The sequence below is a fragment of the Malurus melanocephalus genome, unplaced genomic scaffold (genome assembly GCF_030028575.1).
Source record: "Malurus melanocephalus ecotype Western Australia unplaced genomic scaffold, MMel_1.1 scaffold_158, whole genome shotgun sequence".
Classification (NCBI taxonomy): domain Eukaryota; kingdom Metazoa; phylum Chordata; class Aves; order Passeriformes; family Maluridae; genus Malurus; species Malurus melanocephalus.
In genome coordinates, this window is record NW_026623390.1 from 1079266 (window position 1) to 1106488 (window position 27223).

Sequence of the window (27223 nt, forward strand, 5' to 3'; positions counted from 1 at the left end):
TCATACGTASTTGCACACTTCTTAAAATAGACCCTTCTCCCTTGCACTTCTTAAGAATTTTAGAACACTGAGTTTTTCAGTCTTCCAAGTCTGATCCCACCTTGCCTTTGTTTACTAGTTTTAGAAAGCTAGTAAATGGGATAGTAATGGCTGTGATAAGAGCTAGAGTTTTTACATGGTAGTGCCTTCACCATTGCATAAATTATGAAACTTTGAGTAAGTGTTGGACAYTTTCCCATTGGCCAACTTGGTTATTCGTTGTGAATTCAAACAACTTTAAAAGCTGAAATCCTGAGATGATGCTTTGCTCCAATTTCCTGTCTGAGGTACTGTGTGATACTGGAGCCAGAAAATGATGCTGCTTCCTGACACAAAAGTATATGAAGTGTAATTGTATATCAAGATATATATACATGGATTACTGTGGAAATTATATATTCCATACAGAGGCCCAGTTCTATTGTCATATTATGTGCATATAAGTAGTTGACACAGGGACAGAAATACGTGCCTTTTTTTCAAGCTGTGCCAAGCTGGTAAAAAATTGACTAACATGCATATATTGCCTTTTCTTTGTATGCCTTTTTGATTAGTTTAGTGATTCTTCAGTTTAAGAAGTCTGTAAGAAGCTACTGAAAATGGTGACCTGTAAATAAGTATGTAGCCATAACTCATCCCATAATTTYACATAAGACTGCCACAATATATTTTGTAATATTARCTTTTCACCTCTAAACAAAGTGACAGTGAGCCATTTTTCTGTGACACCTGCAGTAATGGTGATGTGAAATCAAATGTAAGACATTAATACAGCTTAATTGAATTCCTGATGGAAAAGACTAATTTTTACAGTAAATTTGACCAGCAGTTGCTCATGTCTCCCAGATTTTAGGCAGATGTTTCCTCAGGGCCACTACTGCATTACAGTCTCTGCCACCATGCAGGCAAGGATGCTTTTTGCTTTCCTCAACCTTTGAAGCCCCATCCCTTACTTTGCATTCATTTTGTGCAATGGCTTCCCACAACAATGCTAAAAGCAATGCTTACCAGCTGCCTCCATGGTCATAAATAAACTGGAAGTGCCCACTTTCGATGGGCACTGGGGCAGGACTGGTTTAGGAGCTACCTTCTATGTCCATAGTATAAATCTGGTTTTGGTTTCAGCACAGGACAGGCTCATGCCACTGCCTGGAAGGAGGAGTTGCTCATCTTCTCCAGCTCCAAAGTACARCTGCTGTTGCTCGGGAGATTGCCATGAGGCCAGTGTTAAACCAGGGGCATTTCTAAAAGTGAAGCCGTGTGAACCAACTTCTAGAGCTTGGAAATACTTCCTGATACTTTTTAATTTACTAGGATAGAGACTATCTATATGCTGTCAAGATCTTCCTCTCTTTGGATATCACCTGCTTTCAGAAGAACCTAAAAACAGTGGTGAGCATGAAAGACTGGGTGTCAGTGATAAGGAAAGCTCTTTGGTGTTGCGAGAGGCTACTGCCCCACTTTTACTACAATTTTGAAAGAGAGAGTGAGGATGAGTTGAAAATCCTCATAGGAACCATTTCACTTAATTGTTAGGCCAGTTTTTGCTCCATGGTTCTAAAGCATGCCCTTGCAAAGTGACAGTGACAGTGTCCGAGCCGTTCCCTTCGTCAAAGGATGTTATGGTTTGTCCCATAATTTCACATAAGACTGCCACGAATATATTTTGTGGTATTAACTTTTCACCTCTAAACAAAGTGACAGTGAACCATTTCTGTGACACCTGCAGTAATGGTGACGTGAAATCAAAAAAGGACTGAGGCAAAAATGAGGAAACCATTMCTGTCTGTGCAATAGTCTCTTTGGTATGAGATTTCTAAATCAATTTATATCTTAGCGCAAGGATATGGCTGAGGGAAGATAAGCTGTGCCTCAGGGAATGACTACAATATGGGAGTGGAATTGATTTGTCTTATGACAACAAAATTTCCTGATGAAAACCTCCATAGATTATAGTAAAACAGAAATCCTTTCTTAATCCCCTGACAAAAATAATTTGCTTTTTTTTTTTTTTTTGTTGTGCCTTAGAAGGTGCCATTTGGCCCTTCTGTGATTAATTTGTTTAGAGGTCAAAAGTTAACATTATAAAAATACGTTTGGGGCATTCTTACGTGAAATTACGGGACAAACCATAACATCCTTTGGTGAAGGAAACAGCTGCGACACAGATTTTGAAGAATCAGAAGTGCCCTGGAATTAATGTATTCTTCAGGATAACTGTGAACTTAAYGTATATAGTCACAGAACTAATTGCAAATGATCAGTGACCATTCCTTTCACAAATATGAGGATTTCCTAATGTCATCAAGCTAGATTATGTAATCAATCCTTGGATAAACAGCTTTGGTATTTCTCACAATTACAGTCTTTAATAGTTTTTCCAAATTAATGTCATTTCATTTAAAACTTTTTAAACCRATTACTGCTAATCTGGAAACAGTGATGAACCCATTGTCAACTAAGAAATTAAATGCCCTTTTTTATTAATTGGTAGGTGATTTTTTCAGCTTGTAGAGTTTTTTTTTTTGTTGTTGTTGACTTTTTTAATCTATACATTGAAAACAGAAGACTATTTGAGTAAACATTTAATGTGTATTTATATAAATTTTAATACTTTATTAAGATTGAATTAAAATATTACTGTGTAAAACCAGGATTTTATATTTCATGGAATGGAAATATCCCTTTTATTAACTCAGGGATATTATCTGTGGATGTGTTATGTAAAAATTTCATGATGCAGTTACAAAATTCTTACTGAAAAAATATAACTGTAKGCTAGTAGCAGAGAAATGGTCACACCTTGCTTTTGAATAGCAAAGAGCAGCATAYGGGAACAAGGTTGTGGAAAATTCCAACCTCTCACAATGAAACAAAGTTAGTGTTACTCCTGCCAAACCCTTAGGTTATATAGCACTAATAGGAAAAAATAATTATTATTTCATTTAGTAACATTGCTTGTAACATACATGATGTATAGGATTTGACATTGGAATCAATGTTCTTTGTAAGTGGTTTATATATGGAATAAATCGTTGAACAGCACAGTAACCGTACTGAAATCTATACCCTCCACAATAGTATTTGTTGGCCAGTATTTTAAAAATACCCACACAAACTAAAAAGGCCAATTTTTGYACCTGATTTTACAAATACATCATTGCCAAGTACTTTTGGAAACAAAATCCTCAGTAAAGTCCAAGCTGAATTCAAATGCTTTGTTTTGTTTTGTTTCTTTTTTKYCCTCCTTTTGCTGAATCCTTTTTACCTGTCTGAGGACCAGCTGCTCAGGACCATCCATTCACAAATGTCTGGCCTGTAACATGGTCTGTAACAAGCTACACATAAAAGCTGGTGCATAAAAAAATGGCCCCTTGAGATAGCCTTGACCTCCAYTCTGGATTCAGGTCCAGAGTGTCTCTCTGAGGTGTTGAATCACACTTTGGCTTATAAATATAAACATATATATGTGTATATGAACAAAGGCAGACATGTAATTAAACATATGTTTATTTATTTTGTGGGACATTTTTAGTTGTTTCTCTTCTGTTATTACAACTCACTCATTYCCTTATTGTATTACTTCTTTAGCAGTATTTAATTTATTTTTGACTCACCCTATTACCTTGTTAATAGGAAACATGCTTTGTATTTTGTTTCTTATTGCTGGTCCTCACCTCCATTTTCTTATTCTTTCTTAAAATAGTGGTATTTTACTTAAAACTTTGATTCACAGTTGGAAAGTATCTCAGTCAAGAAATAAAATCCATCAGGATTTAGATTAATTCAGAGACTTTGATGTGAAAATATAATTTTGTAGAAAGTATTTTTATTAAACTTTGTCACAGCAAGGATGTGATAGAAAATATTCATAGGCAGGATCAAGATGAGCTTTTATTTTTGTTTAGTAATTATAATATTTATACTAAAACTTTTAGGAGCAAGATCCATTTTACAGAGCCCTACAAGAACCGAAGATTTGATGTCACGGCCTCCTGAATACTGTGGCTCTAATATCACTACTTGTWGCCTTTAAAAACCCTAGATATACTTYATCTGGCATGCAGTTTATTGTTTTKMCCAGTATAATYTCTGTAAAGCACAACAGCTAAAGAATTTTATAYGGATCTCTAAAATTTCTTTATGAATTATTTCTACACAAAGGAGCTTGATGCCAGCTGGAAGAAAAGATCTTCAAAAGAAACAGTACCTTAATTTTCTTAAGCTGCTTTCCTGAGAAATAGGGAATTTGCATTAGAATAACTGCAKTAACCCTGACAGCAAGGAGCTCCGGTGCTCAAACTGGGTACTTGAATCCTGAACTGGAGATTTTTCAAGAACCATTCTTCAATGCTTTCATTTTTTGAGGCCCAAAATTTATTTCCCTGTTAGTCACTGAAACCTACCTGGCTCCTAGCTATCTAAGATAATTTTTCTAATTTGTTTAAAGTGCACACACTCAAAACCTATTCCTTAGCTATTTTTATGACACCAAAGCAACAGCTCACAAATCTGAAAAGATTTGACTTACAACACAAAACAAGTATAAGTACAGAGAAACCACTAATTTTTAAATTATTGTATTAGTGAATAAGCAGTAACTATGTCATCTGCAATACAACAGTTGGCAGCTTATTTTCTGTTACCAGTTATTTAGGCTAATAGGGGGTCTAGAAAAAGCATTTTAATAGCTGTAAAGCACAAGGATAGTTAATAACCTTGGCATTTAAATGGCAAGAGAGCAAGCTTGCAGCTCTTTGGGAAATTAGAGCATTTGAGTAAAGCTTGTATCAGTAGAAGAGAGACACAAATATTAATACACAAACTTTATATATAAATGCTTCTGCTGATTTGGAGACTTATTTTAACAAGTTTATTACTTTTGGTCCTGTATATTAGACACTGAACTGTATAACTARCAAATCTTTCTCATCTCATCCCAGTTCTTCCTTCACTTTTTCATTTRATTTGTTCTCAGTTCTTTTTGTGGTTAATACTGTGTTTTCTCATGTGCACTGTGTACCTGCAGGCACAGTTGGTCTCTCTGTTCTTGTTTCATCCTTTTGGCCAGGAAAATAGAARAATCTGACAAGGAGTCCCAGGGTATTTTGGAATGTGCTAGGGTGTCTGCTTTTTGCTGGGGACAGCCCCTTTGACTGTAAAGCTAAAGGGAGGATGCCRCCAATATCTTTGCAGTTTTAAAGGCTTTGAGCGAGAAGTTGTGTCCTTGTAATCTACCAGAGAGTCTGGCAAGGGGTAGCTACACATCAGAAGTGCAGGACCTAGGTATCAACCTTTTTTTTTTTTTTTTTTGATCTTTCACAGACCATGACTATGAACATAGGTTTGCTATGATGCTGAACAAAAAAAAAAACTTCTTTTCAATTGAGGTTATTCCAGTATATATATATATATATATATATATATATATATATATAAATAAACCAGGATAAGCAAGCATGACAACACATAATACTTTTGTTTTTCTGTCCTTGAAAAGTGAAAGGAAGTTAGGAAGGTAAATAGGGCTGTGTGTTAAAAGTGACCATCCCAAAAAGAAAGGAACAAGGCCTTAGGAGTATGTTCATGCACACTAAAACAAAAGCCCTCCTTATTTTGCTTGATAAGTCTGAGTACTCAGCTTTTTCCAATCCATCTGCTATGGGCTGTAAAATAAAATTGACCTTTAGTCTCCTTGTAATTAGGCTAGCACCCACATCTAAGAATACAATCATGTATTAAAAATAGTCAATTTTATTTCATCTTGCAGTGATAATATTATCTGTCAGAATCTCTGACACTTTATCTAACAATTAATTTRGAAGGAGTATCTCTTCTCGAGCACAGAGGATACATTACCAGACTACTCTTTCAGAGGCAGCAGTCTATGATCCCACTAACCAGGTACAAACATAATTTTCTCTCCAGCTGCTCGCAGGCTCAGTCACTTGTCTCTTTTCTTGCAGAACGATTCCTGGGGAAAGCAGTACTCATATGCACTCTTCAAAGCCATGAGCCACATGCTCTGCATTGGTTAYGGAGCCCGCGCCCCCGTCAGCATGTCCGACCTCTGGATAACGATGCTGAGCATGATTGTGGGGGCCACRTGCTATGCCATGTTTGTTGGCCATGCCACAGCCCTCATCCAGTCTCTGGACTCCTCGCGACGACAATATCAAGAAAAGGTAACGCATTTTCTCGTAGCTCCTTAAGTTCTGAAATGGATTAATGGGGTGTTTCAACTGTGGAAGAGGCAATGTGACTTTACATGAAATAATCTAGTGTTGTCTTAATCCTGTGGCTGATGTTGTTGAACACAAAGGAGTTCAGAACACTCCATGAGTTCAGTATATTTCTGCATGAGCCTACTTTGCTTAGAGAGCAGCCTGTTCTTGATGGTCAACTTCCTTTAAACTCTTCTGTGAAAACTCTATCCCTTGCTTCAGACTTGCTTTGTTTCTCTTTGCTACATTCTGTAGGTACTTGATCCAGGTAGCTTGAACAAGGGCCTTGAGTAGCTTGGACATTTCTGTACAATTTCCGTACATTCCTTTGGAGTGCAGTTCAGGGATCACCCTTGAACATGTCAAAAGAGTGGCCTTTAAATGAGGACCCCACCAAATCAATTAATTTTGTTTGCAACTTCCTCAGAGTAGTGCTCAGGAGAGCTCTTCCATTTGCTTAGAAACAATATTGTTGACATGCAAATCCAGCACCTGTAAGGTCCTCTCCATGCTCAAAAAGGATTGTGGCGAAAGGGTATAAAAGTAGAGAAAGGTTAGTGGAAGAGAGTTCTTTCTAAGCAGGAAGTAAAACATTGTTTTATTCCATTTAAGATTGGCATTTAAAATATACGAGTGGATACAGGGTGGTAACTTTCTGGAGTAAGTACTAATTAAAACTGTTGTGTAATAAAAATCAGAGACGTTAGTGGATGAAGGTATGAAATGGGAAAATACATCCAGGAATGATGGCATAAGGAGGAAAGGATCAGCACAAACCACAGCAAGGGACAAAAAAMCATGCAAAATTACTGAGGTGCTTAAAAGATGACAAAATTCGTTATTATCGTAAATGGGGAGCTGGAGAAGCCTTGCCAGGGGAGAGGTCAGCTGAGCAAAGTAGTGAAATCAGAGTTCACATCAGCAAATAAGAAACATGGCCTGAGCTGTAGTATTTGGCATAAGTCCATAACAAGGTCCAGAAAGGCAAACTAGGCAGAAATCACAGTATGGTGTAACACAAACCTGAGGGAGAAGCCTGGCAGAGACTAAACAGCAGAGAGGGTGACCCTGGCATCTGCTGAGGAAGAAGTAGAATGGCCTGAATTTCCTAGGCAAGAAAGAGGGGGGAAAGAAAAAAAAAAGTAGGATGGATTGGGGCATTTTCTTTTCAAAGAAGCTTAGAGGRAGGAAATGAGAGTGTGTGGGTGAAAAAGAGTTTACACTTGGTTTTGTTGAGCTCACATTGCAGTAAGATCGTGGGTTCAATATATGAGAGACAGGAAGAGGTAAGAGATGAGCTGTAAGTTCAGTGACAGAAAAATTAGCTTGTGGCTGACAAAACAGCTGTTCAAAACAGAAGTTTGCAAGCAAGAAATTTCACACACTRTAGTGTCATGGAACATAAGTGAGAATGAGAGGCTTAGAAAGAGAGGCTAGATGAGCAATAAAACCAATCTGAGTTTTGTCAGTGACCATGTGAAACCCCCTTATTCATCTCTTTATTATGTCAAAGGGCTAATTCTGGTAGGTTATGTAATCCAACTGGCTCATTGGGTCTGTTCTGTGAACAAAAAAAAATTTATCCAAATGGGACATTTCTAGGAAACTGTGGGTTAGAAACATCACACATTGCACTTTCATTAGAGGTTAGGGTCAACGCATGTGCACATATATACACAGATCAGAAATTAGAAAAAGTGTCACTATTGCCCTGAAATCTCATTTAGATAATAATCCTCAGACCTTGCTGACTGCATCACTGTATCTCAATGTTTTGAGCATCAGAAATATAGTACATGTGTAAAGATATCCATACGTTTTAAACTGTGCTGACTAAAGCCAGTCTCATTTGCACTTTCAGTGTAAATTAAAACCCAGCAGCAGTCAAGCACTATTGCATTTCTCATCTTTTCACATAAGAGCAGACAAAACTTTCTGCTTGTTTATTCTCTAAATTTATGCACACTTTATTAACATTTAGCGTTGAAATATCTGGCATTTTTCAATTCCTGCAGTTCTCAACACATTCATTTTTCTTTTTGTTTTTACTTCTTACTTGTTTCCTGACTTCAGAGGTAAAAAAAATATCATGGCACTGACAATGAGAAGTTTAAGAAATGAGACAAATATTGCATATTTCTATGCTTTAGAAAAAAAATGTTTCATATTTTCTGGGAGCTATTCATATGCTGGTTATTAAGGGCTAGACAAAGAGGATGTCTCAAATAAAGATTTTTTTTCGTAGTGATTTCTGAGGCCCTGGACTTACACATATCTTGTCAGCTATAACAACTATACACACATGTTTGTATATTCTTAACCATTGCTTTATCAAAATTTAATCATATTTTGAAACAAATCTTTAATTATAGCATAATATTGGTTATAGCATAATTATAAGTCATTACTATAAATTCCTAATGASTTTCTATGTTTTTCTTTACTCTGCAAACTAAATAAATGGGTATTTCAAAGACCAGTTTGTGCTACCCATTTTGTCACTTTATTTTCAAGATATTGGCAGATAAAGAGTGTTTATATTTCACATATCTGAGACATTTCTWGGCAACGGAGAAACACAGTGGTGGTTAAGAAAGAGGTTGCAATTTGATTTTTCTCTGAATAACATCATAAATATATCTGTGGAAGGCAACTAATAAAAGGAAAGTTCTGGTCCTTCTCACATTTAAAGGGGCCAGAAATTAAATATTTGCTGAAATCGCCCTCATTCATATGCTTCCAAAGCTCAAACTAGAACTCATATGAAACTAGAACAAACATCGTTCAAAACTRAAGAACTACAAAGGGGAAGACAGGAAAGATATTTCATGAAGTCAAATAAGTTAAACATTGTTTAATAATTTGACCTATGCCAAACATTGCATGCTGAGAGAAATCAAAATATGGTAAGGAAGCMAATATTGTCCCACATGTTTACTTTTATGGATCAAAGACAAAATGTATCAGAGAAAATTAAGAGTGATTATAAGCCATCAAATATAGGAACTGGACAGTAAACTTGTAGAAGTAGAACAAGAAGGAACATATTGATACATTCTGGTCACTCTGATGATGTTCAAGCTTTTTTATTCTGCTGACGATGCGGAACTGTTCTCACAGAAAAAAATATCTCTCAGACTTAATACTTACATCAGATCCTGGTATYAATTAGTGAAGGGCTAATACCTGGCAAAGGAGAAAGCTGTCCAAGCCAGGTATACTCAATCCATATTCTCTTTTTCATAATAAAGTWTGATGGACCATTCTGCCTTATAAAAGGACTGAATAAATCCACAAATCAGTGTCATCTTTGGACTGTCCTTCCTTACTTTGGTGTAAGTCAAAGAGGAATGCAGTAGGAACTAAGAGCAATATTCTAAGTGACACCACCTTTGACATTTTCTAATGTCTAGGGAGTCTGCACATTTTAAAGATCTTTTRCCTTTGCAAAGGCAACATTTATTTGAAAGAACCGGAAATGTATATGCCAAACTTTTTAACAATATAGCATGAAACAAAGAAGGCAAAATGAGCAGTAACTTGACTGGGAGATGAAGATCATTAGTTAAATATTTCTTCCTTTAGATGTCTGCAGTTCCTAATAGGAAGATGCTTGCCTGATGCTGTGAATGTCACTGAATTTTCTTTATTGAAGATAGGTTAATATTTTTCTCTGTTATGGTCTGTCATGGGCATAAAATACCCAGGAATAACAGGCTAATAGAGGCAAGACTTGTAGTAGCATATAGATTGTCTCATAGCACAAAGATTGTTAACTTGATTTGATAAAATACCAGGTATTAGCTGGGGGGATGGAGGGTTATATTATTTCATTTTGTTTACTGATCCATTTTCATTATGGCATCGCTTGAATATTTTGTTTTTTCTTTAATGTAACTCAAACCACACAAGGTCTTGAAAACAGGGAAAAGAATCAGACCAGTTTTACCAGTTGCAAATATTGTGAGAGATAAAATAAATATAAATGTATATAAAATATCCATATAAATGTAAAAAATATTTAATTTGACCATATACATAGAGAAAATGGAAAAAAATTTAAAACTGTCTCCAGTATCCCAAAGGACATCTCCTTCTAACCCCATATTTTGCTTTTATTTTATCTCTTAATGTATGGTATTTTAGCACATTTTCAGTAAGTCAGTGTAGTTCAAATGAAGAAAAGCACCTAAATACACTTAAAAAGCATTAATTGTATATAAAGTTAATTTAAAAACAGCCAGTAAGTTGTAAGTAGTATGCAACTACTACACAATTATGTAGTATTGTGCATTTTTATGTAAATAGCACTGGGATTTGCAGCTCAGATTGCCCATTTTTCATTTCTTAAGCATCAAGAAGAAACATTTGAAAATGCGTAACAGAATTAGGGCAGGCAGACAGCTTTAGATTTTGCAGCGTGAGGATTTGCCCCAGTCTGTGCCTCACAGCTCCTGTCTGGATATCTGAACTGTCCATGCAGCAAGAGGTGGCAATGCCTTGGGGTGCTTTGGGGGATGGAGCATTTCCCATTTCCCTTCCCCTCCAGGAGGCTCCATCCCCTTGTGCAGTGACACATCTGAGATCCTCCCTTCCAAAACTGGGGCCACCTCTTCAGGCCAGTTTCTCTGAGCCGTTGTTTTAGGGCACAGTGGGGGGCTCTGTCACAGAGTAAATCAAGACTCRGTGGCCAATGGTGCCTCTGCATTTTCTTCAGGAGGAGCGGGACACAGCAGTCCATGCATTCATTCCCAAGCACTTGGTGGTTAAACTGAAAATGGAACAAGGCAGATACTRAGTTCTTTAATACTACTTTGGTTCTTGGGAAATGTTTCTGGAAAATTTTAGGTATTTATAACTTCGGCATCTTTAAGTATCAGGGATTTGTGTATTTCCATACTACCAGGAAATGGTAGTACTGGTCATGATGGAATTTCATAGGAAGGAAAGAGTTATGGTAAACTCAAGACCACATCACTATTTGACTAGGCTTACACCAGCTTTTGGTATGTATATATATATACATATTGTTAAACTAAATATAAATATCCATATCCATGTAAATATTCATTTGTCAGCTTGCCCTTGCTGGAGTTGAGAGTCAGATGAAATAGAGTGAAACAGATAAAGAAGTTTCCATTGCCTACATACTGCATGCCATTCATAAAAATCTTTGAAAATTTAGTTTTATGGCTTTTTTTTGTTTCTTAAATTGAACAGATGTTCAAAATAGAAATTGCAGAACCTGAATTTTACACATGCAGCTGAAACTTGCAATAGTGGAGTTTTAGCAATATTGTTCCTGGATCTGGTCTAATCTGAGTACTGACTTCTAGGCTCAATAGCCTTACATGGTTTACACTTGGTTTTTAAAAATGTAAGTTTTGCTTCTCTGTTGCTGGTAGTAGTTTTTAGAAGTCTGAAAATACTGTAACACGAAAATATGACTCTTTATTTTAGTCTGGTTTTATTTATAAAACGTAATTTTATTTTTAAAACATAATAGGTCACATCATGTTCAGACTGCCACAGAAGGTGAGCCACTTGGAAAATAAATCTTGTCTTTTCTATGCAGCAGTGCTACAGTATACTTTCCACCCCAAAGGAATTATTTCTTTTGGAAAACGAGGGGTGATTCACTTTATCCTGGAGCTATACCTACTTGGGAAAAAAAAAAAAGGAAAATAAAGCAAAATGTTTTTTGCTGACCATCAGCCTGTAGTTTTGCAGGTTTTTRGAAAATTCTCATCAGCTTGCGCAGATGTATATCCTATTTAGCTTTGCCACAGTGCATTTTTTTTTAAATAGTAAACAATTTTTGAAGTGGTTTAAGAATGATCTTAAGTACAAGAGTTGCTAACAGTTTCGCACAATGTCAGAACTTCAGGACTAGGTATTGATTGTATCAAAAGTCATCCCATTGTTGTGAATGAGAAAAATCATTACTCCCTAAGTATTTAGGCATGACTGAGAGTCATTGCATATCAGAGTATTTGTGAATTGTTTCTGRTAGTTACAATTCTTGGGTTTCTGATTTTATTTGGAAGTCCGGGGTTCCTTATAGTTAGAAAATGGTTTGTAAGTCTTGACTTTTGGATTTTTTCTGAATCATCTTGTGCTCTTTTGACAGGCATCAGGTCACAGACTGCTAGATGGATAGATGTAATGTTCCTGGCTTCTGTGATTTTGGTCCTTGCAGAAAGCACTGAGATTTATTAGAATAAAGTGAGCTGTTGAAAGATACTTGGTATCACTAAATAGCAAAACATTTTGAAAGGGAAAAAACAGCTGCATCCTACAAAAAAAATTCAGATAACTTCCATTCACAGAATGCATACTGTTATTTGAACAAACATGCGCATAACAGAACTTGTAGGTACATTAATTCTTTTATCTATATGCRTCTTTTAACTTAATGCATAATTAAGGCCATCATGGAATCAACCCACTGACATATAAATGAATATGTAAACACAGCCGTGAGAACCAGTGTGGGCTGTGCAGGCAAAAGATAATAATAAAACATGAAAATATTTGTTGTGTCACTTTCAGGCCTTCACTGCCATCACTTGCTTTCTCTTTCCCATCTTTATCTGTTTGTGTTTACCATGATTGCCTAGATTTTTGCTGCATATAGTTGTGATATTGACATTGATTTTACCATTTTTTGAAATGGGAAAGAATAATAGATAGTATTTTAAAAGGTAAGGACAAAAGTTATTTTTTGTCTCCCAATCAAAAACCTGAAGTTACTCACCTTTAATAATGCAGTGGCAAAAAAAAAACCAACAAAAAACCAAAAAAGTTTCCTTCCTTACAAGTTAAACTGAATATTGTGTTTAGTTTGAGGGTAAGACTTTGGACAGAAATGTAAATCAGTCAGAATGTTTTCACTGAGACTGGTCTCCTCTTTTGTCCTGATCCTTCATTATTGTGTTTCAGCCTCTGGTCACAGCCCATCCTGCTGGGGTGATGGTGTTGGTTATTTTTGTCTCTCATCTCTCGGGAGGCGATTGGTCCCTCCCGGTAGCGGGTGCTGTGCAGACCAAGGGCTCTCCACCCGCCTGCACCGTACCTGTGCCAAACTGTAATAGACTCCCACTGCTTCCAAAGTGACAGATGGGACTGTCTTTGATTTATTGCTGTGTTGTGGGTAATTTACCTATAAAGTGTTTCTGCTGTCTTGCATTATGGATTAGGTTTCTAACGTTTTTCCATATGAAACTGCAGAGCAAGCTCATTACAATTTCAGCCATATTCATGATGACTATATAAAATTAGCTCTGAAGGCATGAAGTTATTCCAGAGTCAGATTTTACACACAATTTGCTTTCTTTCCACAGTAATTACCATACTTTCCACATTAAATAGATTTAAAAAAAAATTTAAAAAGAGAGAGAGAAACAAAAAACAAGGAGCTAAGTTTTGGGTTCCAAACTCTCTGTTCAAATAAAGCACAAATTATAGATTTATCAAGAGAAAGTCTCTGATTCACACCAGATAGGTATAACTGGTAGCAATTATCCCACTTGCACTAGAATTATTGTGCTTATGTCCTGTAGACAGGTAGAAGGAAATATCAGTCAATGTTATCTAKTATAATATTAGGAGTGAGAAAATAATCCTTGCTATGAAAGATTGGGCTTTTTTTTTTTTTCCTTTACCTTGTTAGAGAAGAAGGGAAGAAAGAAGCATTGATTATTTTTATATTGACTTTTAAATCATAGTTCTTTCCAATCTGACCCTGTTTCTCAATATTCAAGTAATAAAASCATGTCTACTTTAAAAACATAATAATTTTTGTAACTACGACATGCARTATTTATAAATGCTTTGGAGTGCAGAGGATAACAGAATGAGCAAAACATTTTCTCTGCAAATGAATGTTTTTAAAACCCCTTTATACTTTTTGTGTGCTAATTTGACAGTTTAGTCCAAGTGGTTACTAAACTTGAAAAAATATCATAACAGTAATTCAAGAAACCTTTGTTAGAAAAGACACAGTGATAAATATAGAAGTAAAATGCTTTTGTCTCCATTTGTTTTCATAAAATACACTAGACGTACCTTCTACAGCTTTTGCAGCCAAAAAAACCTTTCGAAAACATTTTTCTAAACACTAGTTACTAAAGCATGGTTAAAGAACATGTTTTAATAAAAATTCACACTGCTAGGRTTTCACTGTTTGGGAGTTAGGAAAATTTAATTTTCAGATAAGTATCCATACAATCTCTTTTTAGACAATATATTTATTTGCCAGATGCTGTATTATGGGCAGCACTAGTGGTRCCTGCATATATTCAGGAAGAGCTGCACTTCAAAATTGGATGAAAATATAAAAGTAATTTATAACATTTTGAGGAAAACACTGAGCATTTTTTAAATGAGAAGTGAAGTCTTTGGGTGTTTCTTGTCAGACTACAAAAGAGCTGATAACTACAATTTAAAGGAGTTAATTCCATTACATAGGATACCTCTCTTCGCTTTTTCATTTTTCAACATTSTTTTAGGTGCAGGCCTTTGTTTCCCCTGATTTTGTAGGAAATGTAAGAGAGGAGAGGGTGATCACCTGGCTGAAGAGTCCAGCTCTTTGTTGCTGCACAGCATTTGGTGTTTTTCAGCCCACGTTTGGGCATCATCAGCCATCATCAGACACGGCCTCACCTCAGCCAGGAATACCACTGACACYAGAGGCTGCCCAAAACGCTAACCCAAAGGAAAATTGAGGCAGAGAGCCCCAAAAGATGACTGGTCAGTGTAACAGAGGTAGTGGAAAGGCATCTGTGGCTTTTTCCTGTGGTGTGTCTGCGAGGAAAAAAACTCTTTGAACCAGCAGGAGCCAAAGAATATGTGAGGAGGTGAGGATGAAGAAGGAAACAACAGGGACTGCACCAGGGGAGAAGATGTTGACTCATCCTAGGGAAGAACTCTGGTCAAAAGAGGAGCTTGTAATGAGGCATTTGTTGATAGCAGAGAACCTCTCATTGGGCAGTATTTGATATTATCTGAAAGAAATTAGGAAATAATTTGATATGTACTCTGAATTTTTGGCAAAGAGATGGAGATGAGCTTTCTGTTTCCACCTGCATATCTTCTCACTTTGAACAGCAGCTTCTATGTGYGGACAGTGCAAATAAAATAATAGAACTGTGGTGAGGATGATCAATGGAAATGATTACCTGGATTACTGTATCGCATTACCCAGTTCAGCCAGGCAGGAGGTTTTAGGTTGCATGGGCAGAGACAAGATATCATCTGATAATCCCTGTTCCATCAGTTGCACCTGTGAGGCAGACAGCAGTATTTACTCTTCAAGCACTGTTGCTAGAAAAAAAAATCTGAAAGGGAGTAAATGGACTAGTATAAAAAGGGAAAAAGATTTAGAACCCTAATGGACTGTATTGGTCCATTGATTTTAAAACAATGCTGTAAAAGTCAGAGAGTAACTCTGGCTGAAAAGTGATAGCACCATAAAACCAGTAAAATAGTAAATGAAAAGATTTTTTTTATTGCTGGAAGATTGTGGTTTCGATTTGTTTGCAAAATACTTAAGGAACAGACTTTTGCACTGCAAGAGTTCGTGACTTATGTAAGATGGTAGAGAACAGTATAACCTTGTAAAATAGTGCCAAACCCAGAAATTATTTGGGACAGACATAAACCTTAACCCTTCCTTGTTTTTACCCCTGCTTTATTTTCTTTTATGGTTTCTCATTCTAGCAGAGCTTCTCCCAGTCTCCATGTCTCTTTCTAAGGCAATCTCTGCATCTGGCAGAGACTGTTTGTCCTCTTTTTCCTCAAAATCAGCCTGTTTTGTGGGGTTTGGAGAAGATAGGACACTCCTGTAAACCTTGCACCACACCATGGCAGGAAAAAAAAGCTTTCATTTTCCAAACGATTCTGTATCCCTTAACATCAGGAAAGTTGGAGCTTCCTCGGGAGACTGCAGTGATGTAATTACATAGAATAATGTGAAAAAGCAGAAAAAAAGGAAAGGAGCATGTTACTGGAAACATGACATACCTTAAGAATAACAATGCTCCAATACAGTCTTCCGGATCTTGGAGATGCAGCGAGGGGGTTCTTATGGGGGGAAGAGATGAATAATGAAAGCACTGTACTTGGCATATCCATTAATATTAGGTGTATGCCCCAATGCTGTGGCTTTTAAATTTGCAGTATGGTTCTGAGCAGAGGAGGGATCAATCAGACAGGCTGAGAAAATGAGCTGTCTCTGTCTGCCGCTGAAGGCGATTCCTCAGTGCGTTAGCCTGGATTTCTGTAAAACACCTCAACTAAAGGCAGAAAATGGCTCAAAACAAAGTTTGACATTACAACTTACATTATATGCTATTTCTAACATATTCTTCCTGGGTGCCAGGGCGGGTATCTGTTTTAGCCATCAATTTGTGATGTGAAAAATAGAAAGAAGTGCCAGTTTGTACCTGAAGTGGTTGCTGCTTTGCCCTTTAAAATTGTTAGGTTGCCACCTAATCATTACATAGTTATTATTTATAGTGAGGTTCTTACATAACWCTGAAGTTTTAGAGGAAGCACTTTTCTGTTTCTGTAGTTATCAGGAATTAGCATTGTAGAGCCCTTGTGGTATATTTGATTATGACGACTCAAAATTCCACTGTCTGCGCAGCTTCAAAAATATATTGATTTATTGGGAAGACATTCTGAATTCTTCCAGCTCTGTTGAGATTCAGTTTAAAAACAAAATACAGAAAAAAAAAATGCTTTTCTTGCCTCAGCAATTTGTTATCAGTGTTTTTCATAAGGCCCAGGTGTAGCTTTCTCTATAGGGTGGTGCACTGCTGTTCTCTTAGCAAGTTTTCCCTGCAACTTCATTGCCATTGCACAAAACCTGGTGGTCTAGACCAAATATCTATGGAAGACTGAAAAGGGGCCTGGTGATCTTTTACTTATCTATTGCGTGCTTTAAAAAAAGGAAAAAAGAAAAAACGGGGGGGGGAAGATCCCTTTCAAAAACAGCTTTTTTTTTTTTTTTTTTTTTTTTTTTTTTTTTTTTTTTTTTTTTTTTACCAAAGCATTTTGCACTGCCTGCCAGGAAGGACCCTCCTTGGCAGGACTGCACAGGTGCCTCCTGAGCTTCATCAGGGGTCCTGCACTGCAGCCTTTCCATGAGACACCGTTGTCAGTGCAGRTAATGGTTTGTAGGGTACTAATTTGGAACAGAAGGGAATTATGAACGGGACCCATGGCAGACTATCAAACTCACAGCCAGTGGTACTAAAGTGAAAATTGCTTCTCTTGCCCTGAAAGAAACKATCCTTTACTGGACTCTAAAACTAAGGTAAATTTTGCTAAAATTTCAGATGTCAAGCAAAGTGCTCGTAAAATAATTAAGACGGGAAGAATTAAATATGCACTTTGTAAATCATACTCCTTTAAATTAAATAGAATATGAATTATTCTTAGGTCTTTAGAATTGTTTGTAGAATTGTTTAAGAAACCTTTATTTGCCTTTTTGTCCTTTCATGTTTTTTCCATAGCATCTTGTAGGTATTTTGCCCACTTCTTCAAAGCTCTATTTCTCCYTGTTCTGAAAGAAGGGGAAAACAGAAAATAAAGTTTTATTTCACGGAAGTTCCGTTATTTTTCTTTAAAAGTTACAGCTCTTTGACTTACTTTTGAATGAACCCAGCTGTACTGAATAAAACACGTTCTCTGAGTTTTTCTGCAAAAATGATCAGCACAGAAATAMAATATCATCATTTATTTGCGAGTTAAATCTCCACAGAGATGTGGGAGGTAATCCACTATTACTAAGAACATCTTGCAGTATTTTGGAGAATAAAAAAGAAGACCTACCCTTTATGTGAGATTTGATGCATTTGGATGATTGAATGGTTGATGCATTGAACTATGTCTTCAGAACTATTACAGGAATCTTTAGTCTATTTTTTTACAGAAAKCTGTAAATTGCCTAAAAATTGCAGAATGTTCCATTGGCTTTTCCACCCCTGAKAGTTCTCATATATATCTGATTTTTACTCTAATTAAAAAAATTAAGTGATTAAAAATAGAAAGGCTCTTGTCCTGTACCTAGTGAATAAGTTCCATAATTTTGGAATATAAGAGAATACATCCTGTTGCTCACAGCCATTCCTCTGGAACCATCAGGTCTATAATGATGCTCTTCAGGAGCGTACAAAAGGTTGCTTGGAGAATTACTTTTCTGCCATGGCTGTCATTTATCAGAGAAGCCTTCAGATGCCATAAATTTAGTTCTTTAAGGATGTCTCTGAAGTGTGTATTCTTCAAGACTAGATAAAAGTAAGGTAAGAAAAAAAAAAGATTACGGATAGTTTGGAAGAATAAATGAAACACAGCAGCTGTGAACATGCAGAGCAGTTTGTCAAGACTGTTGCAGTTCTTGGTGAARAGTGCATGAATATTGTGTGATACTGCATGTTAAACTCAGTCCTTTATATGAAGCTGGAGACCTGAACAGTCTGACAGTCTTAGATTATCTTGAAAAATTGGTTACACTTTTCAAGTCTGCTTTATAAGAGAAGGGCTCTTTGCATCATGCTACAGTATCTAGTTGTATGCTCAAACAAACAATGGTTTCACACTGCATGTGTTAAACAATAGTTCATAAAGTAATAATAGTATGAMTGAGGTATAAACAGGTTACCTGTTTAGAGCAGAGCTTGTCTCATCTCCTTTAAACTCCTATGGGTCATGTAAAATCTTAGTACTGCATCTGACATTGATTGAAGTGTTTTGGTGTGAAATGCCTGCAGGGAGGTGGGTGAATTGCAGGTTTTTGTGCCCACCAGTAGCGTCGGCATGGGATGAATGACTCTTTGCTTCCCTCCACCTTAGTTCCATGCCAGTGATTACACTTTCTCGGAACAGCAAGGTGAATTGTGATCATCTGCATCACGGTTTCTATCCCTGTGARGAACAAGGAACTTTCTGTCTCTGTCTTGATACACACATAACAGACAAGCAGAAAAGGCACTGGGAGATGCCCTGCCCAGCCTCGACAAACCATTTCCTCATCTGTGAAATGAGGGAAGGCCAGTTTCGGGTCTCAGATCAGAGGTCAGGAAAAGCAGCACATCCTTTAACTGAGCAGCTTTACCTAGTGAAGAATCTCTTTGTTTCTAGCTTTAGCTTTGAACAGATCTTCCCATGCATGATAAACTTACTGCTGTGCAAGTATCTTGACGTGGAAGTGAAAAATGGGAAAATGGATGCATTAAAAAAAGCAGGTTCTTCTTGATGAATTGGCATTTTTCATTAATTAATACAAAAGGAACTGGGGAGCCATAATTAGGTTTTATCAGAGATAAAATTACCAGGATCAGCARCTGTATTGTGCCAGTGTTTCTGTCTTGTGTATGCTGGTGCTGCTAGTAGCATAGCTGTTGGCACAACACCAAACAGATGTAACAATTACAGTGCTAATAAAACTTTTTTTTTYTTCTTTTCCTTGCAACTGTTAAATAGATACAAAGTTACATAATTTCAACCTAATTGTGCATTTTTTCCATATTACTTTTCTAAATTGCTATTTCAATTTTCTTCTTGAAATAACTGGATTTCCTGTGGGTGAGACGCTCACAACTAAGCATGCCTGTTTAGCTAAAGGCATTGTGGGACACACTGAATTTAGAATTATGCAACGTTTCTGTATGGCAGGATCAATGTATTGAGGTGAAGCCCATGCCACAGGAAACCACTGCCTCTGATAAGCAGACTTAACACACATCTCCAAAAAATTTACACTAAAATGCAAATAGTGACTGACATTTGTCATCCTGTGTTCAGSATCAGCATCAAGGGTATCTTCAGGGGGCATTTAATGCCCAGGTAAAAATGTCCCCATCGTGGATCCTGGAGCTGTACAAACCTGATGCTTGTGCCCAGAACAGTGCTGAAGAAGAGATCCAGCAGAGATGAGCAAATCCCTTTTGCTTCCCCTGACTGCTGGTGGGGAATAACTCCTTTTGTCTTCTGTTCCTCSCCACCAGGCACTTCTTTGAATGTATATCCTTTTTAACTGGCACAGTAAATTGAAAAAAGGAAAAAAAAAATAAATAGATTCAAATTGTTCTAAAGATATGGAAAATTGTACAAGATAAGTATTAAACTTCACTTCAACACTGGCAGCTCTAAGGAGGCCATTATAACATATCTGATATTTTTAAATAAGTTGTCATCTTTACAGTATCTTTCTCATTAAGAAAGAAAATCATCTTGCTTTTGACTTGATACAGTTTCACCAATAGCAGCACAGAGGAGAGATGTTTTCCTTTTCATGCCTTGGGGCTCCGATTGTTGTTTCATTAAATCAGAGTCCTGTCATTGCCTMTGTGAAGAGAGGAGCTGATCCTGGTTTTCATGCTGCTTCACTTCCCTTTTTAAAGCAGTAAAAAGCAAATTTGTGCAAGATAAAGAACAGACTAAGAAAACAAATCCTATTCAGAAATCTCCCTATAACTTAATTAATTTCTCAATTACACTAATTGAAAGGAACAATAACAAGAGATTGTGTATTTTGTGGCAATTGAAAGGAAATGTTTAATTACTGATTATAAATAAAATGACAGTTTAAAGCATTCTTGTAAGCAACAGTACTCTTTGGGGGGTAATTAGTGAAAAAAAAGATGGTAAACAGATGATAGCTTTTAGGCTAAACAAATCACTTCAGTTCCATCTCATGGTAAAGAACTATAAAAATTAACTTACCATTAGCATACCAGTCAGTAGGRATACTTAAATTTTATTTTGATCTATGTTTGATTATAAACTGTTTTTTTTCTCTTTGTGAAAATATCTGTRTATTTAATAAAGCAGAATAGAGCATGTTCTAGAAACATCTCTAGAGCCCAGATAAATTCAGCTGTTCAGTTACTGTGGGATGGACAGGTGAACTCATTATTTTGCCTCTACTGAAATAAGATAACCAAATTGCTGGCTGGCAGGTGCACTGCTTGGTGTCTTTTCTGAACACAGCCAGATCTCTGATCATTTAAGAACCATCTGTGCTTACTCATTTTTGAGTTATCATAACAGATAATCATCCTATGAGTTAAAGGTAGTGCTAACTTCAGGACTGACCAAATACTCGATTAGAGAGCATCTTTTGGTGCCTGGGTTCTCAGGTCAGAAGTTCTGCTGGCTCATGAAATAGCCACTCTAGGCCAGTGGACCATGGATAAAACAAGAAATATGCAAGAGAGAGACAGGTATTGGAGTCTTGTTCCCGTTTGAAACATGGAGATATTTCAACGTGCAAAACATTACTTTCTTTTCCTAATAATACCAGTCAAAGATAGAGTAAAGGAAAATAAAAGGATGAACTGTGCAAACACCAGAYTTAGAGTAACCCTTGCAAGGGGCACAGCAGTGTTTCCTGATTCCTGGTTGAATTTCCATTGGCGAACAAGAGCCCTATGGCCAGGTACCTGAAAAGTGGCTGAAGCCCCCTAGCACGTTTGAAGCAATAGCCTAAAGAGATTATTTCTAATATTAGGACAAAATGCATGAGTCCACTCCTGTACAGGTGAAAAAACTGTCATACGGAAGACAGTGAGCACTCCAAATAGGAAACACATATTAGCAGCTACTGAAGATCATGCTACTAAATGGCTGGTGAAATTGAACAAATGTTGAGCTTAAACATGTTAGGAATATTTATCCAGAATTCTTTCTTGCTTGGGAAGGTGTTCTTGGCCTTTCTCTCCTTTCTGTCCCTCAGTAATCCAACAACCATTCAGATCCTAACCCAAGGGCTTGTGTTTACATAATGTGAGRTCCTTGCAGTAATAAGGAATCCTTGTTAGTGAAGCAGGATTCCCTCATGGTAGAAGAGAGACAATCAGTGGTTATRTTCTCCAGGTTATTCTGTCTGCTGGCAGCTGCAGCTCCGGGCTGGAGCAAAGCTAACAGGGATCAGCAGACCCAGTCTGTCGGTGTCTGGTTCTTTACTGCGAGTCCAGGCACACAAACTCTTGCTTTGGGCTGTGAGGCTGACAGTGGCTGCAGAGAACAGATCATAACTTTGGGGACCTTACACCATCCTGATGACAGGCTCATTAAATAACACCATTTGCAGTGTGAGACAGAGGAGAGCCATGTAACAATCCCCTGCAGTGGCAGGCAGGCCTGGAAATGGGGCTTGCTCATCTTTTTTTTTGAGCAGGAACACTGGTTTTACCTCATTTATACCACTATGTGTCAGGAGTAATGTTTGCAGCTGGTGACATGTTAACGAGTTAAAGAGAAAAATACCATGTTCTCAGAATAAATGTGACAAGAAAAATTGAAAATTTGTTAAATAGCCATTAATAGATATAAGCTATACAATTCTCATTGCTTTCCCATTAATCTGCAACTTAATGTCTTTTATTATTATTTTAACATAGATCCCACTTATGATGTTATATTGGAAGTTGCTGCAAACGGAAAAAAGTTTAACCTGGTGTCTGTGGTTGTCTAATTACTCAAATTCTTCCTGGGAGAAGCCTCAGGGATTTTGTTTTGGTTTTTTTTTCAGACATTATTTTTGCTTATACAGATTGGATTATTCATTTAGCAAACTGAACCAATACCATRTAATATTCTGACATTCACTGTGCAGCTCAGCTAAGGAGTTGGTGCTATTGAATATTGGGTTAACAGACAATTTTAAAAGCTTGTAAACAATCTRGTGTCTAATTTCTCAAATGATTGAGAAAAAGTGAAAAAGCAAATGAATCTATTATTTCATATGCAAGAGAGAAAAAATATCCTACAGAGGAGGATATGTAATTACCATATGTAATTACACATTATTTTGGGGGGACTAATGTAATTTGTATGTACCATTGTAATAGCATTCCATACTAGAACAGAATTTAATTGAAACTGCTTATAAAGTGTTTTAGAAAAGTAGCTGCTTTTAAAGTGCACAAGTTGTATTTCAAAATAGTATCTTTAATTGGAAATTATTTCATTCTGAGATTGTTGTACAGCATTTTGCAGACCTCATTCCTTTATTCTTAAAAAGTATATTTTGCTGAAGGATTGTTTTTAAAATGTGGGATTACTCCTTTTTCATAAGGAGAGAAACTGTTCTCCTTTATATTGTTTTCAGTAGTCATTCGTTGCACTTGCAGTTATCCTTCTGTGCAGAAAGAAATTTCAACAAATGAAATATAGATATGATGCTTAAAAATTAATTGCCTGTGAATTTTTGGTCGGGTGAAACGTCAGTTTGTTTGGGGTTTGTTTTGTTTTTTTTTAATTTTTTCCTCAGTGTAATTTGAGTGGAAAGGCAGCACTCAGCTGAATGCCAAATGTAAGTGTAGTGTAGACATTACTGTCAATTGTAAACCAAAATGCTATTTTTACATCTTTAATGTTTGACTAGAAATTGAAGTTTCCTGCATATTTAACAGTTTGTGTCATTCCCTCATTGTTTGCTTTCCAAGTCCACCATGAATTTGAATAATTTTGAGAAAGAGGCAGAAAACCTCTCATGCAATGAACATGGCAGAGCTTCTCCCCGTCTGCAAACGTGTGATCATCGCTCAGCTCTGTCCCTGTCCATGCAGCCCCTGCTATCTCCAGAGCTCAGTATTTGTGCTGCTTCCTGGGGAATACAAAATTCCCCATGAAAATCATTAACTTTTGTACACTCCAAGAGAATTACTTTTATTAAAAACAAAACAAACCCAGAGAAAACAAACAAACTAAAACAAACAAAATGCAACAAATCCCCCATAAAATGTTGTTATAACATTTTACATTTTGTTTTGGGTAGCCTCAATATTACACTGTATTTGGTGAAAAAGTTATTACAAATGCTATCCCTCCTGTTCTGTCTCATAGGATTCCTGTTGAACCCTCCTTCTTTTCCTCAAAATTTGTCTGTCTGGTACCTCCTGCAGAGAAATGAGGGACCTAAAACTCCATGAATACGCAAATTATGTTAAATTGAGTGTTTATATGCTTATGCTTTCAAACAATTCCCTGGGCTTCTTCCCCCATCGTTCCCCCAGTCCTTCTGAACTATTTCAGAAAGGTTTTCTTCACTGGAAAATAAATAAAAATCTGTAAGCAGAAAAAAACAAAAAATCCTTGCAAAAAGAAGGACAAGAGGCAAATCAAAGCTCCTCAGTTCCTTCAGTTTATTTCAAGGCCTTACAGCACAACAGCACAGAGAAAAAGGACTTTGACTTTACTATATCTGAAGTGTAAAGCCAAGGAACTTTCTCAAGGAACTGGAAAATTATTTTTTAATGTTTTAAATTGTGTTTACAGAAACAGCCTGCTACTAAAAAGCTATTCAAATACTATGAAAATATTTGGGTTGCTCATTTTTGTTCAGTGCTTGCTTGAATACCTGTTAAGATCAGCTGGTTTTTGAAATGCTAGGTRACTGTCAGTCACCTGAATCATGGGTCTAATCAGTACTAAAAACTTTTAGAGGGGGTAATTTTGTAAATTTTGATAATGCAATTCTTTATACATCAGAACATTMTGTAGTTTGGTGCATTTGTCATCAGCTGTTATTCATCAATGTTTTGGCAAACTGAATACTTTTCCCATACTTCRACTCAGAGAGAGCCTCATTTATTGCACTTCAATACAGAGCACCCATGTGGGTGGTTTTTTCCATTAGAAATCTCAACTATATGGCAGAAGGGGTTGGAACTAGACAATCCTTAAGGTCCCGTCAACCCAAACCATTCTGTCAGTCTATAAAAATCCTCACCTGGTATTTGATAACTAAAGATTCATCAGTGCCTCCCTGTAACATTCACTTTCTTCTTTTGATAGCCAAATACATTAAATTTCGGTTCAGTGGGATCTGTTGGACCATTTACATGTATCACTATAGAAAAATTCATTTAAATAAATGAATTTTGGAATGAGATTAATTACYCCTTGGTATCTCCCTTGTTTATGAGAGATGGGATAACTTTAAATTAGGGGTTTAGAGAAAGCTGGACTAAGGCATCCAATCTTTGTTGTCAGTCACARTTTTCAAGACTGCTTAGCAAAGAAAAGAGAACAGCCTTAATTTTATAATCCTAAAAGATTCTGTTCAAAGTCCAGTTTTCRTGGTAGTCAAGTTTGCTGCCTTTTGATTTGCTTGATTTTTTTAAAGTAGTAGCTGGTGAAAACTCACAAATATGAAAAACCATTTATGTATTAGGATGTATGGGATGTTTCTGGGGTCTCTTCTGTGTAGATACTTGCCATGTAGATCATAATGTGTCATATGCACAAAACTGATTTGCTTTAGGTTATATGGGTCATTCTTTTCTCACAAATGCTGTGTTCTGAACAAAAAGCAGAATCTACTGCATGAGGCTGAGAGGAGACACAATTCCCATCTATAAACACTCCAGAGAGAAATACCAAGAGACAGAAACCTTTGGAGCTWCTAGATAATTTTGTACAAACATTAGTCGGTTCAAACTGCATCTGAATATATTTAGACTAAAATTTAAAATAATGTTCAGGACTATTTATATGACCACCAAACTTTTGAAACAGTATGTTTTTTACTTAGAATGGCTTCATCTTGATCCTCTACCCCATCTTATCTTTCTACAACTTCTCAGTGAGTTGAATCTTCTGCACATTATAATGCTGCATAGATTCTTATTTTACGCATGGGAGGCAAGTATTTTCAAACCATTTTAAGAGTACTGATGGACTTGTTTTATCTAAATTATGGGACAGAACCTGCTTGATTCAGTAGCAGGATTCACACATTATCTCTGCTTGCTTTTACATTTGCAACCAGTATATAGGTTTGGGTTTTTTTTTCACAGTTCATTTAAGTTTGTRTTTGTAAAGCTATGGCTTTGACTGGCTATAAATCTCCTGTAAATGGCTATTTTTTTTTTCCTTGCCTGTGTATATGTTATGTTATACAGTATTTTAAAAATACTCCATTTTTTAATGTACTTTAAGGGTCAGGATTAAATTTGTGGTAAAAGGGAAGAGAACTTGAACACTTTTGTAGTTGCTTGGGGAAAATTTCTTAGAAGTGAGGCTCTATTGCCAATGACAAAATTATTGTTCAAATGCAAAAGGCCTATTGTTCAAGCTGGATCTTCAACTGATGGTACAGRGATCCAGGTTCTTTGAAAAACTATCCAATTATGAAAGTTGTTAAGTGTTGACATTTTGGAAAAATCCAACTTTGGCACTTGTGCATGAAAGGTATTCAGGTAGTTTAGGTGGGACCGGTTCCAGGCACAGTACACAAAAGTAATTAGATTTATGTTTTTTAACTGATACTATTAATATCTTTCAAATATTTATATAATTTATTGTACCAAGGACAGAATGCTCAGATTATTAGGACTCCAAGAATTTTTCCAGCTAAAAAGGTCAACTAGTTAGTTATGAAACATTATGAGGAAAGGACCCGGTAGGCTCAATATATATACTGAAATGTCTTGGGAAAGATCAAGATTCAGGTTTCTATTTTACTGATTTCATTAGGATATCTTYTGTATTCTGATACTATATTAATTTTAAAATATTTTCCCTTCATCAGTTGCAAATTGTTATGCACAGGACATTCTTCCTCTCCTTTGCCTTTTTCCATGCCTATTTTTTTAAGGATAACTCTACTTTCCTAACCAACCCTATTAAAGGACCCCATATAACTGATGTTACACGAGTCACCTTTTGCTACATACAAAGATCCCATGAATAAGATTATATCTGAAACAACAATTATTACTGGATGGTGCTTTGCATTAACATATGTGGAATGTTACTTTGAAACTTTGAAATCCACTTARCTCCTACCTATTTCAGCAATTTTGTTTGCTTATTTTCTTAGCATTTATGGGCATTTTCATTTCAGTGATGAATATAAAACAGATATAAATTATTGAAATTATGGCAGTGCAATATATTATCACATTAATATACGTAAACAGTTCAATATTTGTTAAAGTAATAAT

General features: G+C 36.4%; 1 protein-coding gene across 1 annotated transcript in view; it reads left to right on the plus strand.

Moving 5' to 3' along the window:
* HCN1 (hyperpolarization activated cyclic nucleotide gated potassium channel 1) overlaps nt 1-27223 on the plus strand; it is a 186040-nt gene that overhangs the window by 116341 nt on the left and 42476 nt on the right. Inside the window, exon 4 of the mRNA XM_057371811.1 lies at nt 6006-6224. Coding sequence (XP_057227794.1) covers nt 6006-6224 — 219 coding nt within the window. The remainder of the gene's footprint in view (nt 1-6005; nt 6225-27223) is intronic.